At 57.9% G+C, this 16396-nt stretch overlaps 3 protein-coding genes across 5 annotated transcripts; 1 reads left to right on the top strand and 2 right to left on the bottom strand.

The window, feature by feature from the left end:
- Window positions 1-230: 230 nt before the first annotated feature.
- Window positions 231-5932, top strand: LOC121059583 (glial fibrillary acidic protein). Its single transcript, XM_040536473.1, has 9 exons — window positions 231-700; window positions 1291-1351; window positions 1555-1650; window positions 1737-1898; window positions 2628-2753; window positions 2957-3177; window positions 3351-3394; window positions 3944-4029; window positions 4338-5932. Exons 1-9 carry the CDS (start codon window positions 237-239, stop codon window positions 4377-4379), a joined length of 1302 nt encoding a protein of 433 aa, XP_040392407.1. The 5' UTR covers window positions 231-236; the 3' UTR covers window positions 4380-5932.
- A 1182-nt stretch (window positions 5933-7114) lies between these two features.
- Window positions 7115-10623, bottom strand: FAM187A (family with sequence similarity 187 member A). The gene is given in 2 exon segments (XM_040536474.1): window positions 7115-8313; window positions 8316-10623. Coding segments are annotated over 2 exon segments (1242 nt in total). The 5' UTR covers window positions 8707-10623; the 3' UTR covers window positions 7115-7462.
- A 161-nt stretch (window positions 10624-10784) lies between these two features.
- On the bottom strand, window positions 10785-16341 carry CCDC103 (coiled-coil domain containing 103). Of its 3 annotated transcripts, none has more exons than XM_040536475.1 (4): window positions 16227-16341; window positions 15384-15630; window positions 13314-13446; window positions 10785-11434 (listed from the first exon to the last, which is right to left on the bottom strand). In XM_040536475.1, the coding sequence occupies exons 2-4, from the start codon at window positions 15524-15526 to the stop codon at window positions 10787-10789; spliced, it is 924 nt and encodes a 307-aa protein (XP_040392409.1). In that variant the 5' UTR covers window positions 15527-15630; window positions 16227-16341; the 3' UTR covers window positions 10785-10786. The 3 variants fall into 3 exon arrangements, with proteins under 3 accessions (XP_040392409.1, XP_040392410.1, XP_040392412.1); XM_040536476.1 differs by having other exon boundaries at window positions 16241-16322; XM_040536478.1 differs by lacking the exon at window positions 16227-16341 and adding an exon at window positions 16057-16108 and having other exon boundaries at window positions 15384-15593.
- Between the last annotated feature and the right edge of the window lie 55 nt (window positions 16342-16396).

Raw genomic sequence — 16396 nt, 5'->3', positions numbered from 1 at the left:
GTGTGGGGTAAACCCCGGGGTGGTGGGGTCCAGGCAGGGGGCCGGGGGCCTTGCCGTGACGCCAGGGCTGTCTGCCAGGGCTCATCCGTCCCTGCCGGGCACCACAAAGGCCGGCTTTTGTGCTCGCCCTGTGGCTCCTTGGCCCGCGGCCAGTGCCGGGGGCGGCTGGCAGGGGTGGGAGCCCCCACACTCCATAAAACCCCCAGGGCTGGGACACACCGTGCCCAGCCCTTGGCATGGAGAGCCAGCGGCTGTCCTCCTACGGCCGCCGCTTCGGCTCGGCCGCCTCGGCACGCCGGGGGCTCCCCGCCAGCCCCCTGGGCCGGCCCCGCATCCTCAGCTCGCAGCCGGGCCTCCGCTGGGCCGCCTGCCCCGGGCCGGGCAGGATGGACTTCTCGCTGGCCGAGGCGCTCAACTCGGAGTTCAGGGAGACGCGCACCAACGAGAAGGTGGAGATGATGGAGCTCAACGACCGCTTCGCCAGCTACATCGAGAAGGTTCGGCTCCTGGAGCAGCAGAACAAGATGCTGGTGCTGGAGCTGAACCAGGCGCGGGACCAGGAGCCTTCGCACCTGGCCGACGTCTACCAGGAGGAGCTGCGCGACCTGCGGCGCCACGTGGAGCAGCTGGCCACTGCCAAGGCCCGTGTGGAGATCGAGAGGGACAACCTGGCTGAGGACCTCGGAAACCTTCGGCAAAAGTAAGGTGCTGCCCTGCTTGGGGTTGTCCTGGGGGCCAGGGCGGTGACTGGAACCGTGATGGTTACAAGGACCAGGGTGTCCACAGGAGTCAGGGTGGCCACCAGGACCAGGGGCACCCTGGGGACCAGGCAGTGAAGGGGACCAGGGTGACCCCAGGAGGGGATCGGGCTGACCCCAGGAGGAGATCAAGCTGTCCCCAGGCTGGTGACGGGGCTGAGAACAGTGACTCCATGGGACACGGGCTGAGCTGGGGGCTGGCAGGGCTCTGGGCACAGGCGGTGGGGATGAGGGCACAGGGAACGTGCTGGGGGTGCAGGGCTGGGATGGCCACGTGCAGGGAGCATGTGTGGCACAGGGCGAAACGTGAGGGACATGTGTGTGGCGTGAGGGACATGTGTGTGGCGTGGGGGACATGGGGACGGGGCAGGAGGACGGCGGGGTGGGCGCAGGCAGCACCACGGTGCTGCAGGGACCCAAGGGTGGTGCATCCACGGGGCTGAGCTGCAAGTGGCCACTGCAAGTAACGAGTAACGGTGCCCAACAAGTAATGGTGCCCAACGAGTAACGGTGCCTCTCTGCGACACTGCAGGCTGCAGGAGGAGGTGACCCTGCGGCTGGAGGCCGAGAGCACCCTGGCTGCATACAGACAGGTGAGGGCAAGGACCGGATCCTGTCCGCATGCTGCCAGCCCCGGGGCATGAGCGGGGCCGGGCTCAGCACCCCCCAGCACCGGGGCTCCTGGTGGGACCAGGCAGGGCTGAGATGGGGACAAGTGGGGCTGAGGGGTGGGGGGTGCAGCGCCCTGAGCCCACCCTGGGGACCTTCCCTCCTGTCCTGTTCCACACGGTGGCAGGACGTCGATGCCGCCGCCCTGGCTCGCCTCGACCTGGAGCGCCGCGTGGGGTCCCTGCAGGATGAGCTGGCCTTCCTCAGGAAGGTGCACGAGGAGGTAATGCCACCACTGACACTACTGCCACGCCGTCGGGGAACCGGGGATGGGGAGGGGGCTCCGTGCTGACCCCCGGTGCCCCGCAGGAGCTGCGGGAGCTGCAGGAGCAGCTGGCCCGGCACCGGGTGCACGTCGAGGTGGACACCAGCAAGCCGGACCTGACGGCCGCCCTGCGCGACATCCGCACCCAGTACGAGGCTATGGCCGCCAGCAACATGCAGGAGACTGAGGAGTGGTACAAGTCCAAGGTGCGGGGTGGGACCTGGCTGCCGGGCAGGTGCCATCCCCCTCCCGGGATGCCACCTTCATGGGGAGGGGGTCAGCCTCTCCCGGGGCTGGGTGACTCTGCAGGGTGGTGGCACTGGGGGGTTGGCATCCCTGCTGTCCCCGCTCATGTCCCGTGTCCTGATTTGGGCCCTGGGGGAGCAGGGATATGTCCTTGTTGGTGAGTCACAGTCCCTAGAGAGGTGTTTGCAGTGACGGGTCCCACGGGCACTGTCTCATAGGAGCAGCGACGTGTCCCCAGCGACATCCCACACCACCATCCCTCCCTCTTGCAAAAGCAGGGACATGTCCCCTGTAACACCTCCCATCAGGGATGCGTCCCATGTCCACCATCCCATCACCCCAAGGGACCAGGGACATGCCTCCATGAGGTGCCATCAGGGGCGTGCCCCACACCCACTGTCCCGTCATCCCATGGTAGCAGGGATATGTCCCCAGTGGCACATGGCATGGGGGACATGCCCCACCTGCACTGTCCCACCACCCTGCAGGAGCAGGGACATTCCCCCTTCTCCCATGTCATTGTGGCCACGTCCCTCCTGTGGGAGCAGGGACAGGTCCCCCTGGCATGTGCCACTGGGGCCATGCCCCTCCTGTGGAGGAGAGCAGGGTTGTGTCCCCGTGCCACGTGCTACAAGGACGCCGTCCCTGCCCCATGCCCCTGCCCCATGGCATGTCCCCCCCCCCCCCAGTTCACAGACCTGACGGACGCAGCCGCCCGGCATGCGGAGGCCCTGCGCGCGGCCAAGCAGGAGGCCAACGAGTACCGGCGTCAGCTCCAGGCCCTCACCTGCGACCTGGAGGCCCTGCGGGGTTCGGTAGGTGCCAGCCGGGGGGGGGAAAGAGGGGGACATGGCCTCGGGCAGGGGCCACCACCACAGGGATGCTGCTGGGGAGCTCTGCCCGGGGCTGGGGGCACAGGCAGTGGCCAGGGGTGGGAGCTGGGTGGGTACCGTGGGGAGCCCCTCGCTCCTGGAAGGAGGCGGCTGCTGAGGGCACTGCGTCCCCTCGCGGCCCCCAGAACGAGTCCCTGGAGAGGCAGCTGCGGGAGCTGGAGGAGCGCTACGCGCTGGAGACCGCCGGCTACCAGGACACGGTGGTGCGGCTGGAGGAGGACATCCGCAGCCTCAAGGAGGAGATGGCGCGGCACCTGCAGGAGTACCAGGACCTGCTCAACGTCAAGCTGGCCCTCGACATCGAGATCGCCACGTACCGCAAGCTGCTGGAGGGCGAGGAGAGCAGGTGATGGCAGAGCAAGGCCTCATCCTGCCCCGAACCATCCCCACGTCCTCCTGGTCCCTCTGGGGGTGGGGAGCAGCCCCCAGCCCTCCTGCCCCAGCCCTGGGCAGAGCAGAGATGCTGTGTGGGGCGGTGGGGACCTGGTGCTCTCCCCGACGCCCCCCTTGCTCCCGCAGGATCACCATCCCTGTGCAGACCTTCTCCAACCTGCAGATCCGAGGTGGGCAGGATGGTGGTGCTGTGAGTGGGGTGTGAGGCCGGGAGGGCCTGGGGGCTCCATGGAAGGAGGTGTCATCCTGGCCAGCCCTGCCCCATCCAGAAGGAGTGGGACGTTTTCCTCCGAATCTCAAGGAACGAGGACTGCAGGGTCTTGTCCCTGGCACCAACCTGCTGCCAGGTCCCTGTGCCACAGGGGTCCCCCAGGATGGAGGGGAGGAGTGTGCCATGGCTGCATCCCCAAGGCCAACCACGTCCCCCATGCCAACTGTCCCCCCAGGGTCAAACCTGTCGCCAAGGCCAACCACATCCCAAAGCTATCCACATCCCAAAGCCCAAACATATTGCCAAGACCAGTCCTGTCCCCAGTGCCAACCATGTCCCCAGGACCATCTGTGTCCCTGAGGCTGATCACGTCCCCAGGGCTGCTCACTGCCATGGATTGGGGTTTTCCTGCCCAGCATGTTCCCTTTGGGCCCCCCCACTTGTGCATGGCTAGAGGGGCCACATGCAGGACACTGGGTCACTGCTGTGTCCTGCCTGCGTCCCCCAGAGACCAGCCTGGACACCAAATCCCTGTCGGAAGCTCACCTGAAGAGGACCATCGTGGTCAAAACTGTGGAGACCAGAGATGGAGAGGTGGGAAGTCCTCATCCATGCCTCCCACGCTGCTTCCCCTCCATCCCTGCCTCCCTGCAAGGTATCCCCCAAGGGGGATGCTCATCACGCAGGTGGGGCCACCATCCCTCAGCCCCATGAGCAGCCTGGGCAGGGAGCCCGGTGGCTCCAGACCATGGTGGAGCTGAGCCTGGCAGCTTTTAGCGAAAACTATCCTCATCCCTGTCCCCATCCCTGTCCCTGTCCCTAAGGTTGTTCAGAGCCCAGGAAGGCTCAGGAGGGGAGGAGGGCCCGAGCTGGGGTGACAGTCCCTCTCCCTCTGCCTCCAGGTGATCAAGGAGTCCAAGCAGGAGCACAAGGAGGTGGCATAGAGCGAGCGAGCCGCAGCAGCCGCGCTTGTAGCCGTAGCCCCGTAGGTGCTGTCCGATGCTGCGAGGGACCCCGGTGACCGGGCGGGAGCTGCGGGATGAGGTGGGAATGCTCCGGGGGGCACCTCCCTCCTGCCCACCCTCACCTCTCCCACCACCCCTGGACCCCCTGCTTGGGGCCAGGCGCTGCGTGGGGAGGGGACTGGAGACACGGGGGGAGGTGAGCGGTACTGGGCAGAGCCCGGTCCCACAGCACAGCAGAGCTGGCATTTTGGGGTCCATGCCAAGCGTGCGACCTGGGTCTCTGGCTCGCCGATGTCTGTCAAGGAAGTCCATCCTGTTTCGATCTCTGCATGCCAGTTGGAAAAGGCAATGGTGCAAAGAGCATCTCTCCCTGCATCCCACCCCGCTGCCCACTCTCTGGTCCAGGAGGCCGCCCTGGATCTGCCCCTGTGTCCAGGCCCTGAGCATGCCAGGGGGGCTGGAGGGGGCAAGGTACCAGCTGGCCAGGGGCGTTTTCCCATCCCTGAGCATTGGGTGGGCTTAGCCAAGAGGCACGGGCAGGAGGAAGAGGGGGATGGAGCTGCACAGGGAGGCAGGGTTCTGCTGGGATGGTGCGAAAGCGTGATGGAGTGGAGATAACGAGGGGTGCCTGTGGGTGTGGGGGGGCTGTGGGGCTGGAGTAGTGATGGGCACAGCAGGCTGGGTGGCCTCATTCAGTTTTCCAGGACACAGAGCCATGGGGCTGTCCCAGCCCCGAGTGGGTGCCCCCACCAAGGTGCCCCCATCAGCACGGTGGAGGAAACAGTCCCGAGGGGCTCGTGGCCAGGGGGGACCCACAGCCGTGTGCTTGGCCCCTCACCTGGGGGGTTCCCATGCAGGTGAAAGTGGAGATGAGGGGAGTGAGGACAGCGGGAGGAGGAGAAGGAAGAGGAAGAGGAGAAGGAGGAGGAGGAGGGTGTTGGGGCACCCATGGGTGCTCTCAGAGCAGGAGGTGCCTCCTGTGACCCAGGAGTTCTGGGGGAGGACAGGCAGCCCTCCCTGTTCTCCCTGTCCCAACCAGCTCGCAGTATGAGTCCCACCACCACAGCGAGCCAGGGCTGCCTGGGTCAAGCCCTGGCCGTGCAGGAGCCTGAGCCCAGCTCCTGCATGAGAGGGGCTTAGCAGAAATTCCCTGTCCCGGGGCTCCATGTGGCCTTGCCCCCCCATGCGTCCTCCCTTGCTTCCCATGCCCAGACCAGCACGTGCCACCCAGTTGGGGCCATCACCCAGCCCAGTGCTCACCCACAGCCCCCATCCCCAACCTTTAATTTAACCACTACCAGGAGCAAAACCTGCCCCACTGCCACCTAACATAGGAGCAACCACCCAGCAGCGCTTCTCGTACCCCATAAGCCCGTAGGGATGAGCACACGGAATGCTACTCAGTTGCCATCCTCCCTTACCCCCTTTGTCCGCTGTGTCTCCCAGCTCTGTGAAAAATTAATGTCCTAATGTCTGCGGCAGCACGAGATGAGAAATAAAGCTTACACAAGTGCTACTTCGATGGTTGTACTGCAAGCTGCCTCCCTGCGCCAGCCCCTGCCCCAGCCACAGGACAAGCTGCCAGTGCCATGGGTTATTTGGGATTAGCCAGGGCAGAGGGGTCCTTTGGGAGCCCAAACCCACTGCTGGCAGCTTCCTTGTGGGGGGACGAAGGCTCAGTCCTGAACCCCAGGGCCAACACATTTGGCCATTTGTGGTTTGAACACATGCAAGGGCTTGTGGCATGGTGGAGGAATAACCCCCAAAGCCAGCAGTGTGGCAGGAGAGATCCCCTTCCCTAGAGGGAGGGAGGGGAAGCACAGACCTGTTCTGGGGTCTTCAGCAGCAAACCCAGTGTGAACCCAGGCTGCCACTCCTGGGGAGCCTCAGGTGCCGGCTGTATCTCTGAGGACCAGTGGTTAATTCCTAATGACCTCGTGAAGGGCTGGTGAGGATGGGTTGTGTTGGCAAGCAGCAGGAAATGCTGTGGGTGAGTGGGGATTATAGGGGGGCATTGGGAATTTGGGAGCCCCAGCCTGGCCCTGGGTGGAAGGATGTGGCCAGTGCATGTAGGCTGGATATAGCCACCAAAGAGGGTGCCACGAGACCCTGCACACCAGGAAAGCAGCTCAGGGGCTGAGCACTACGAGACCCTCAGTGCTGCCTGGCCACCCGGACAGCTGGCTTCTCCGGGGAAAGCTGAAGTCCTCAGGTCACCTCCTTGGGAAAAGGACCAGAGATGAGCCCAGCAGAGAAGTCGTGCTCTACGCTGAGGAGCAAACAAGAGGCCACCTAAACGCTGCACAGATGCAATCCTCTTTGGAGGACATCTTTTGCAACACATAAATAACGGCTAATAAAAAGCCAAATATCTCACAGGTCCATGCTGAGTTGGGCAAATTCAAACATCAAACCACCACCACCAAAACCAAAACACAAACAGGAAAATTTCTAAAGATATCCTCTGTTTTCATTTGGATTTGTTTTCCTTCAAAAGTATAAATGTTTAAACTCAAATTTTTAAAGACAGGTTTGCTCCAGCTAAGGATCTCAAACAAACACTGGATGTTTTGAAATGTTGGCAGTCGAAGTTTTCAGCAATGAAAAGAACTAAAAAAAAAAAAATCTAAGAAAAGCCAGAATTAATTGGAGTAAAACAGTTTGGTGGACTACAGTGGACTCTTAGAAAAACAGCCCTAATAAATCACTGATGTGGATTGAGAACTCTGTAGTGCTTGGCAAGAAAATACTGCAACAACTCCAAGTATTTATTCAAAAAGGATTATATTGAGCTTAAAAGCCTACTGCAAACCTGCATAAGGGGCCAGGAACAGCCCATGGTGGTGTGAAATCCCCTCCTGTCCCACCAAGCCGTACCACCTAGCAGCACAGGGACTTTTCCATCTCAGTCCTCACTGCTGCGCTCTCGACCCAAAATGGAGGATGAGCGGGTGTTGGCAGCATTTCGATCCCATTTATTTCTAATGGTCAAAACATTATAAATTTCTCATGAAATAATGGTCAGAGGTGTAGGAGTGACCTGTTGGGGCTGCGTGGGGACGCTACTTCCTCACGGGACACCTGAACACCTGCCAGCAGCAGCGGCACACGTGGATGCTGACGAAGATGGCGCTGATGAGGACGTAGCTCGTGCTGATGGCCTTGATGGCATAGATTGTCTCGGGTTCGTCGAGTGTCCGCCTGCGCTGGCGCTGGTGGCCCACGCTGAGCCGGAAGCCGGCCACCAGCTGGCCCTCCCGCCAGCAGAAGTAGGTGCCTCCGTCACTGAACTGGACCCGCTGGATGTGCAGGTGGTTTCCGTGGTCGATGAAGACCCGCATGCTCTGGTTGACACCCACGAGGAAGTGGGAGAGGTAGAGCCGGACAGAGTCCTTGTCCCAGGCCACGGCGTGCTCGGGCCGGGCTCCTGGGCAGGCGATGATCAGATCTCTTCCTACTGGATGCTTGTGGAACTGCGTGGGGACGTGGGGCAGCCAGGGCTTCTGGCCCAGCTTGTAAATTACGTTGGAGATGGCCTGCACCCCTTCCTGGGGGTCCTGCTCCTTCACGCAGGGGGACAGGCAGCTTCGGATGGCCACCTCGGGCCTCCAGCGGCGGCCGTGGCGCTGAAGACGCATGGAGACGGCCCTGGAGCCGCAGGAGGTGACGTTGGGCAGGGCAGTGCGGTAGCGGGGGTGCAGCTTGGCGCTCCACATGTAGCACAGCCCGATCCGCCGCTGCTCGCCCCTCACACCGCAGCGGTTGCATTTGGTCCAGTCCCAGAAGGTGGTGAAGAGGCTGAAGAGCTTCCCTGTGTAGTCGTCCTGGACGTGCTCGCCTCTGTCCACAAAAGCCACCGTGATCTGCTTGGTTGGCTGCACGTCCACGTCGTAGCCGTAGAAGAAGTCCCCTTCTTAGTGCCGCACAGGTAGAGGCCCGAGTCCGTCACTTGGGCCCGGAAGACGATGAGACTGAACATCCGGATGCTGAAACGCTTCAGCACGTTGCTGCCCACGTGGATATGGCCCGAGTCAAGAACCACGTTGCCAGCAAAGTCCGTCAGGACCGTGGTTTCCTTGCTTCCCATGGTCTTCTGGAAGTACCAGACGACGTTAGAGACCTCCTCGGGCTTGCAATTGCAAGGGAGCTCAAAGGTCATGTCGGCCAGGTAAGCGGCGTTGTCAAACATCAGGAAAGCAGGACAAACCATTTGCTTGAATATATCTTCTTTCTCCTCAATCGCAAAAGAGTGGAGCACATCTACCATGCAGAGGAGAAGTACAGCTCTTGGCAGCCTGGTCTCCATCACGCCCAGCAGCCTCTGCCGTCAGCAGAATGAACCCAGCCACCACGTCCTCAGTGTGGCGCGGGGTTGGAGGTGTCGGCACCAAGGCAGGGACCAGGGCGCACACACCACCTGCTCACCAGGGATGGGGCTTGTAACAGACTTTGGAAGGTGGACACCCAGCCTGTGGCTGACAGCAGGGATCAAACAGCAGTCGAAATCTCTCATCCCAGAGTAACAGCTGCTGGGAACCACTTGCAAGCATCTGCTGTTGCAGCAGAGAATGTTTGTCCTGCCCTGTGGCAGCCTGTCCCTGTCTGGGACATGGCCTGTCCCTGTCCCCGCATGTCAGGGACGTGGACTCTAGAATGTTTCCAGCTGCTCTAGAGCGCACCGTGCCGCTGGGCAACGAGCAGAGATTGCTCGTGTAGCATGGCTGCGGAGGCAAAATGCAGCCTGCATGGTGGGAAGAAGGGAACCGCTGCTGTTTTCTTGAAAGAAGTAAACATTAAGGGTTGCACTGACTCTTCTGAGCACAGTGATCATGGAGAAGAACCTCCCCTGACGGCAGCTGACCTCTGTAGCCCAGAACCAGAGGTGACAAACACGGTATTTAGACTTCTGCATCCTCCCTGTTGGCTGTCCAAGTGTTTGTGTGCTGAAGACCCACCACACAGGCAATGTTTGAGACTCCCCCTCTTGGAGTGATTGAGGGAGGCTTTTCATTCACATCCTCCTTGCCTTGGCTGATGCTGGAACCAACCCTGGAGGCTTAAATGCATCTCTCCTACGGTAGAAGTGAGTTATTTGCTCCCCACTGACTCTGGCCAGACCTTCAGTTTAGGTTCTGGCACTTCCTGATCAGACCATGACTGCTTGGGAAACTGATTCCAGCCAGTCCAACAGCCCTTCCTCCTGCTGACATTCACACATCGCTCCTTCGAGGAGGAGCTCAGTGCTTGTGCCTGCATTTCATTTCTCCTGAGTCTTCTCACCAAACAACAGGGATTTTGCTTTTCCCCAAGTGGTGGGATGCAGCAGGCTGCTCCCATCCTTCACATAGGATGTGAGTGCAAGCCCTGAGCCACAGGACTGCTGAAAGCACTGGGGGTGTTCCCACCACAACTGAAGCTGCAGCTAGCGCAGGCTTTCGTACCAGGGCCACTCCTGCATCAACATCCTGCATCCCGACCATGGGACCATCCAGGATCTTTCCGTTTTGTTTGAGATATCAGCGCTTGGCTTTCTGTTAGCCATCAGGTTCACAAGTGTCGTGCAAAGGAATGGCACCTACAGCAGATTGCAGGGACACGTGTCCCCATGGTTGATGCCACAAAGCCTGAAATTAGGGGCTTAGTGGTTTCTACAGAGACAGTGGGAGAAGGTGAGTTGTAGTCAGCCAGGGATGACTCTACCTTTTTCTCCTCTACCTGGGTTTTCAAACAAAATGGACCTGGTAGTTGTTTCTGAGCTGAATTCAAGGCAGTCTGAGCAGTGTAACATGCACTGGGCTCCTCAGCACACTTGGGAGAAGCTTGAGGATCTTCCCAGACCAGAAATGAAAGTGAACTTGGTGGGTAGGGTGCTGAGCTGTACAATATGAGAGTCTTCCTGAAGCCTGCAGCCTCCACAAGAAAGGCCAGTCATTTGGACAGAATATTTGGCAGCACTGGGAGAGTCTCCTTGTTGGAACTGATGTTTGTCAGTCCTTTTAAATTTAAATCTATGTAGATTTTAGGCAAACCATATAGTGTCCAGATCATAGGGCAATATCTCAGAGATTTACCCCATGGCCTACTAAAATAGATGTTGGATCAGCCCCAGATATATCACCTCGCAGAGTATTTCACTCCCATCACCCTAATTCAGCGGCTGCATGGTTAAGCGTGAAGTGCCACTGATTACATTTCTTAATCCTGAGTGACAATGGACAGAGATGGAAAAAGGAAGGAAATACTTGCATTTTGGCCTCTCCTTCATAAATGCCTGCCTAATTTTTCTTTCTCATGTTTGTTCTCCCCATCTAAGAGATTCTCACAGAATTGTCCTGTGAGGACACTCTGCCCCAGAGATCACAACGTACACAGAGTCCTTTCTGTAACTAACTTTTATTTGGCAGAACTATTGCTCTGGGTGGCTCCCAGGTACAGGGAAATGTACAGCAATGCTCCAGAAGTATCTGAGTTATTCTTAACTGTCTCACACAGTATCTGATGCCAAAGCCAAGCCGTAAGGCTCTTTTCCACTCTGCTTCTGCATGACCCTGCTGCTTCTGCTCCTTCAGCTGACTTGGTAACATTTCATCAGCTCCATCATTATCCTTTCCTCGGCTTCGTTTTGCAAGCTGGTGTCTGTGAGGTGGATTTCCTCTCTGCTTTGCAGCTGGCTGGGCCACTAAGGTGGCCAGGGTCCAATAATCCCTGCTCATGCTCTGCAGCTTCCTAAACAAATCCCTGGTGCTCTCCTTCTCTGACTCACTCAGAAGATCCACGTTTAACCCAAAGCGCTTGGTGCCAGAAAGGCTCTGTAAGATCTGAAGGACAGCATCTCTGTCTTTGTGACAGATGTTCTCTGCCAGCACAGCAAGGAATTCACCCAGGAGGCCAAAACCCAAGTCAGCCTGAAAGATTCTGCCCAAGGCCTTCCCTTCGAGCTTAAGCAAAAGCTGGTATTTTTCTTTTCTGCTTTTTAAGTATCTGCGCCAATCTCGGTAAAATTCGGCAGAGGTTCCAGGCAGTTGATCCAGCTCCTGAAGGAAAAAATAATTGTCAAGTTTTCTTTTTGTTCCCACTTGACGATTTTTATTCCCCCCTCATCAGTCTGTGGGTGTGTCTGACAGATGCTTTTAATACAGGCTTTGATAGCACAAAGGGCTCCGTAAAGCTTGTGAGGTATCAAAACATGCAGAAAGATGAAGAAATAGCAGGTTCATCAAGCCCAAAAGAAAACAGAGGACTTAAGAGGAAAATAAAGGAAGAAGGTGAGACCTGAAACACAGCATAGATGAACACAGACCATCAGTGGAGTAATCCAAGCCCTAACCAGAACCAAACACACTAACACTCTCCTGGAACTGCGGTAGTTCAGCAAAAGCCTGTCTCCATCTCAAGCATCAAGAGGCAAATCAAGCAGGTGAGCAGATAAAAGATAAGGGGCATAAAACCCACAAAATACACTGATGACTCTAACATACTGTCTTGTAACATACTGCATTCATACAAGCCTCGGACTAGAAGAGAGCGCCAAGCTCAATGTGGCATCTCAGATAAAAGGAAATCCTGTTTTATACAATATGTAATTGAACTGCTGAACTCATCACTGCTGACTTAACTGACGCACAGACTGAGAAGGATTAAAATGTTTAGGCTTTTTAGATACAAAGTGAGACAAGGCCAGCACATCAGGCTGTGTCTAAACACAAAATGCAGAAGCCCTGGAGATCTGAGCCCAAGCACTAATGGGATTAGGAACAGAGTTTGCTCTGGGGAGATCTCTGCTCACTCCAAGCAAATACAAAGCTGCCTAGAAGAGCTGCAAAAGGATGTCATAATAAACAGGCAAATGAAATTCACTGTCAAAAATTCATGCAATGCTTGTAAGAAACATCCATGCAAAACATCTCTGGCTAGGGAAACGTCCAGTGACAGACTCCACTGTAGCTCCCATCAAGCAGGTGAGTCTCCTGTCATCGTGTCACTGGGCTAGCAGGAGTCACCACAGATATTCTTTTGAAGACATCAGCTCATTCTCAGCAGCAGTCAAATGGCAAAGCCAATATTGGGAGCTAATAGGAAAGCAACTGAAAATAAAACAGAATTATTGTTTTATATCTCTGTTAATCCAGTGGGTGCCTGAGCCTTGGATGCTGACTGCAGTTGGGCTCCTCTTATGCATAAGAGATAACCCAGCACCAGAGAAGAGAAGGGAAACAAAGGCAATGGAAGTATAAAACGCCTTCCATACCAGAAGACATTCAACTAACCAGGACTCTCCAGCTTGGAAAAAGTCCGCTGAAGGGGCAGGAAAGACATCAGTCAAATCACAAATGGCCTGGATATAAAAGGTTTTGTCACCGTTTCCCACAACCGAAGAACTAAGGGGAGCACCCAATGAACTCATCAGACAGCAGGTTTAGAACAAAATAGCACTTTTCTGTATCATGCATAATTAAACCGTGGGGTGAAAAAGAATGGCTGCATTCACAGAAGATGCGTTATCTGCATCTATTAAACGTGATGATCCAGATGCACAGCCTGGCTCTCGGGCTCTAAACTGCAGCCAGCTGGAGGAGTGCGGTCAAGGGAGGGCACTCTTCCCCAAGAATCTTTTACTGGCCACCGGCAGAGGCAGGGTATTGGGAGCTCTGGTCCGACGCTGTGCAGCTGGTCCTAGATTCCCACAGGGTTGAAGCAGCCTTTCCTTGAAGCAGCTGGTGCACGCCCTTACCAGCCACAACAGGGGCCAAGACTGAGCCCTGCAGTTATCTAACTCCAGTGTTCCTGGGGATTTTGAGGGCTTGTTCACATGCAGAAATAATTCTGAATAATTCTTGTGCTTTAAACTAATACTCAAATTATTTTGGAGTAATTTTTAGATGTGGACAAAGTCCCGGAAAGCGTCTCCCTTACCTGGGGTATCTCCATGTCACCGGCTTGCTGGCCCTTCGTGTGGCCTGCACAAGGGTTCCACAGCACGTTTCTCTTGTTCCCCATTTTGTCCTTTTTCTCTAGAGGCTTCAGGTGTGATGCCAGCACGATGTCCCTGCAGGCAACAGGAAGGGACGGAAGACCAAAAACCTTGAGGCTGCACTCCTCCGCAGTGCCTCCTGCGAGGCAGACCATTTCCGAGCTTGTGCCACACATAGCAAACAAGACCAGCATTTACTTAAGATCATGAAGCATCAGAGAGGGATCAGAGGAAAAGAAAATACAGCACATGGGACACTTGGCAGGCACATCCTCCTCACACGCTCTGTATTAATCCAGCCATCAGGCCCAACGAGGCAGGAATTGCCCCGCAGGCTGGACTGCTGTTGAGCACCGCGGTTCCTGCCCGACACGGGCAGGGCACTGCCAGTTCCACCCAGCAGCTCCTGCCAGAGCCAGGGCCCAAGGAACTGGCAGGACACTCTTTTCTCCTGCTTTTTTCTTATGGTACTCTGAAGCTTTTGTGGCTTTGGGACCTCCACAGGAAAGACCCTACATTCCTACAGGCCCTAAGGATTGTTTTGTAGCTTGGACAGGTACTTGTTTGTGGATTCATTTGAATTCAGCATCTTATTACACTGATACCTACGACTACCTACACAGCAGCCAGGACTCAGTGGCTCACTTCGTTCTTCTCATCCCATGGGATGAACATCTGAGCCCACAGCCCTCGCAACCAGCTGCGATCTTTGAAGGGGTCCAGGTCCCTGCTGCTACACTGGCAGCCTTCGCTGGTGAAGATGCTGCACCCACAGTGAGGAGCTGCTCTGCCGCCTCCCTCGGATGGCTTCTAGCTGCTAACGCTACAGTTGCATTGCAGATTTTCTGTACTGAGCAGGAGTGTGATCTTTGATCGTGCTCTAGCAGCTACGCTGACAAAACTGCAGCAGGGAATCCTTTTACAGGGACTGGGGAGAAAGCAACAGGAAAAAATGCCATAAATGCCATTTTAAACTTTTTCGCTTTCACAGATCCGATAGCATGACCAAATTCCAGCAGGATGAGGCTGTGAATGCAATTTGCTCCACTCCTGGATAAGCCTGGTCAGAGCCCTGGATCTGTCTGCAGATCTTTCTGCATATGTCAAGGGATGGGGACTTGTGCAAGGAGGGCATTAGGAGCACTGCTCCTCCAGGGAGCATCCCCGGATCATAAATCTGTTCCCAAACTGCCTCGGACAGGGCGATGATGGGTTTGGGAGCAAGAACGCGCCGAGCTGGGTGCATGGGGATGCGCACTGCCCTGTCCTTCCACACCACCACCGACTGGGGCTGGAGAAGCGGGAGGGGAGAACAGGAGGTCAGGAGGGGCTGCCAGGGGCTGCGCTGCACCAGGGAAAGCATCGCAGCGGGGTAAACCCAACGCCTTTGGGTAGCTGGTTTTCCACAGACCAGTGCCTTGGACTCGGCACAACGCTGGTGACAGCGAGTCGGCAAGAGACTTCTAGGCTGGGACAGCTGAGATCTTAGCAGGCAGAAGTTAAGCTGCCAATTTTTTCAGCCAACTTTAAACAAGACCAGTTCTGTCAGATCAGCGCTTTGTGTCACGGGGGCCACAGAGTTTTCAAGCACCCTGGGAACCCTGAAGCCAGGTTTACTGCACCGTCAAGCCATGCTCATAGCCACCCAGGGCATAAAGCGCATACAGGGAGCTCGGGAGCGAAGGGTGCCTTTTGGAGCCCTTTGGAACAAGGTGTGAGCTCAGAAGCAGCTGGGTGACCCCATCAGCATGTGGTGAGTTTACATCTGTATTGCAAGAGGTCTAAAAATTCACCATCGCCCCCCGGGGGCTGCGTCAGCGCCGTGTCCAGAGCACCAGGCACCAAGGGGAGCCTCTGTGGTACAGAGAGAGACATGACACGACCCTCTTGGTACCAAGGCCAGGGACCGCAGCTGACGGTGCTAATGAATCTCCATGGGGTACGGAACGATTCGAATCCTCCCTCAAGGTGTCCTGGGGATGGCCATGTGCGGGGCCAGCCCTCGGCCGGACCTGAACTCCTCGTAGGAGGCGACCCGCTGGCGCACGGCGCGGAACTTGGCGCTGTTCTCCCTCGCGTGCTTCTCATCGGCCGCCAGTGCCGCCTGCAGCTCCTCGTGCAGCGCACCCAGGTCGAGGGCTCCGTCCGCCTCCATCGCCCTGCGGTTGCCGGCCTGGGGCTGTGCAGTAACGCGGCACCCGAGGGGGCAGGAGCTCCTGTCGTGACAGGCACGACTGGACGGCCTCAGCACGTGGCCAGCTGTGGGGGCAATGACTCCTGTTGCCACAGCCTGGCGGAGCACCTCGATGCCCCCTGCTACTGTCGCAATAGATCCCTGCCAGGCTCGTGGCTGGCCCCAGAGACCCCACTCCTATCACGACAGCCCCATGAGACCATGCACACTGACAGCAACGGGGACCCCACTCCTGTTGCGACAGCCGTGCAGGGATGCATGCATGGCCATCCTCACTCCTGTCGTGATAATCCTGCCAGACTGCGCACCCCAGCGCCCTCACTCCTGTCGCGGCAGCCTCGTTGGGCACTACACCCCGCACTCCCCCACCCTCACTCCTGTCGCGACAGCCTCATTGGGCACTGCACACCACCACCCCTCCACCCTGCCACCCTCACTCCTGTCTCGACGGCCTTGCTGGGCCACGCAGCCCGGCACCCTCGCTCCTGTCACGACAGTCCCGCCGGGCTGCGCACCCCAGCACCCTTGCTCCTGTCGTGACAGCCTCGCTGGGCACCACACCCCGCCACTCCGCCACCCTTACTCCTGTCGCGACAGCCTTGCTGGGCCACGCAGCCCGGTACCCTCGCTCCTGTCACGACAGTCCCGTCAGGCTGCGCACCCCACCACCCTCACTCCTGTCGCGACAGCCCCCGCCGCCCCGGCCGAGCTCGCTCCCGTTGCCATAGCGCCCGGCCGCGTGGCGCCAGGCCCCGGCGGGGCTGCCCGGGCCGCGCCTGACAGAACCGGGCCCGGCGCCCCCGGTACCCCCCCGGTACCCCCCCGTACCCC

This window comes from Cygnus olor, chromosome 25, assembly GCF_009769625.2.
Source record: "Cygnus olor isolate bCygOlo1 chromosome 25, bCygOlo1.pri.v2, whole genome shotgun sequence".
Taxonomy (NCBI): domain Eukaryota; kingdom Metazoa; phylum Chordata; class Aves; order Anseriformes; family Anatidae; genus Cygnus; species Cygnus olor.
Note: the sequence above shows the minus strand (reverse complement) of the source record. Positions and strands in the feature narration are given on the sequence as shown.

Bases quoted from the DNA above. Each gene is read 5' to 3' on its own strand.
- LOC121059583 (XM_040536473.1), top strand. From the start codon at position 237: ATGGAGAGCCAGCGGCTGTCCTCCTACGGCCGCCGCTTCGGCTCGGCC. The intron at 1,352-1,554 runs GTGAGGGCAAGG...ACACGGTGGCAG, and splicing joins CCCTGGCTGCATACAGACAG to GACGTCGATGCCGCCGCCCT. The intron at 2,754-2,956 runs GTAGGTGCCAGC...CGCGGCCCCCAG, and splicing joins TGGAGGCCCTGCGGGGTTCG to AACGAGTCCCTGGAGAGGCA.
- CCDC103 (XM_040536475.1), bottom strand. From the start codon at position 15,526: ATGGAGGCGGACGGAGCCCTCGACCTGGGTGCGCTGCACGAGGAGCTG. The intron at 13,447-15,383 runs GTCCGGCCGAGG...TGTTGCCTGCAG, and splicing joins GCCTCCTACGAGGAGTTCAG to GGACATCGTGCTGGCATCAC. The intron at 11,435-13,313 runs GTAAGGGAGACG...TTTTTCCTTCAG, and splicing joins GTGACATGGAGATACCCCAG to GAGCTGGATCAACTGCCTGG.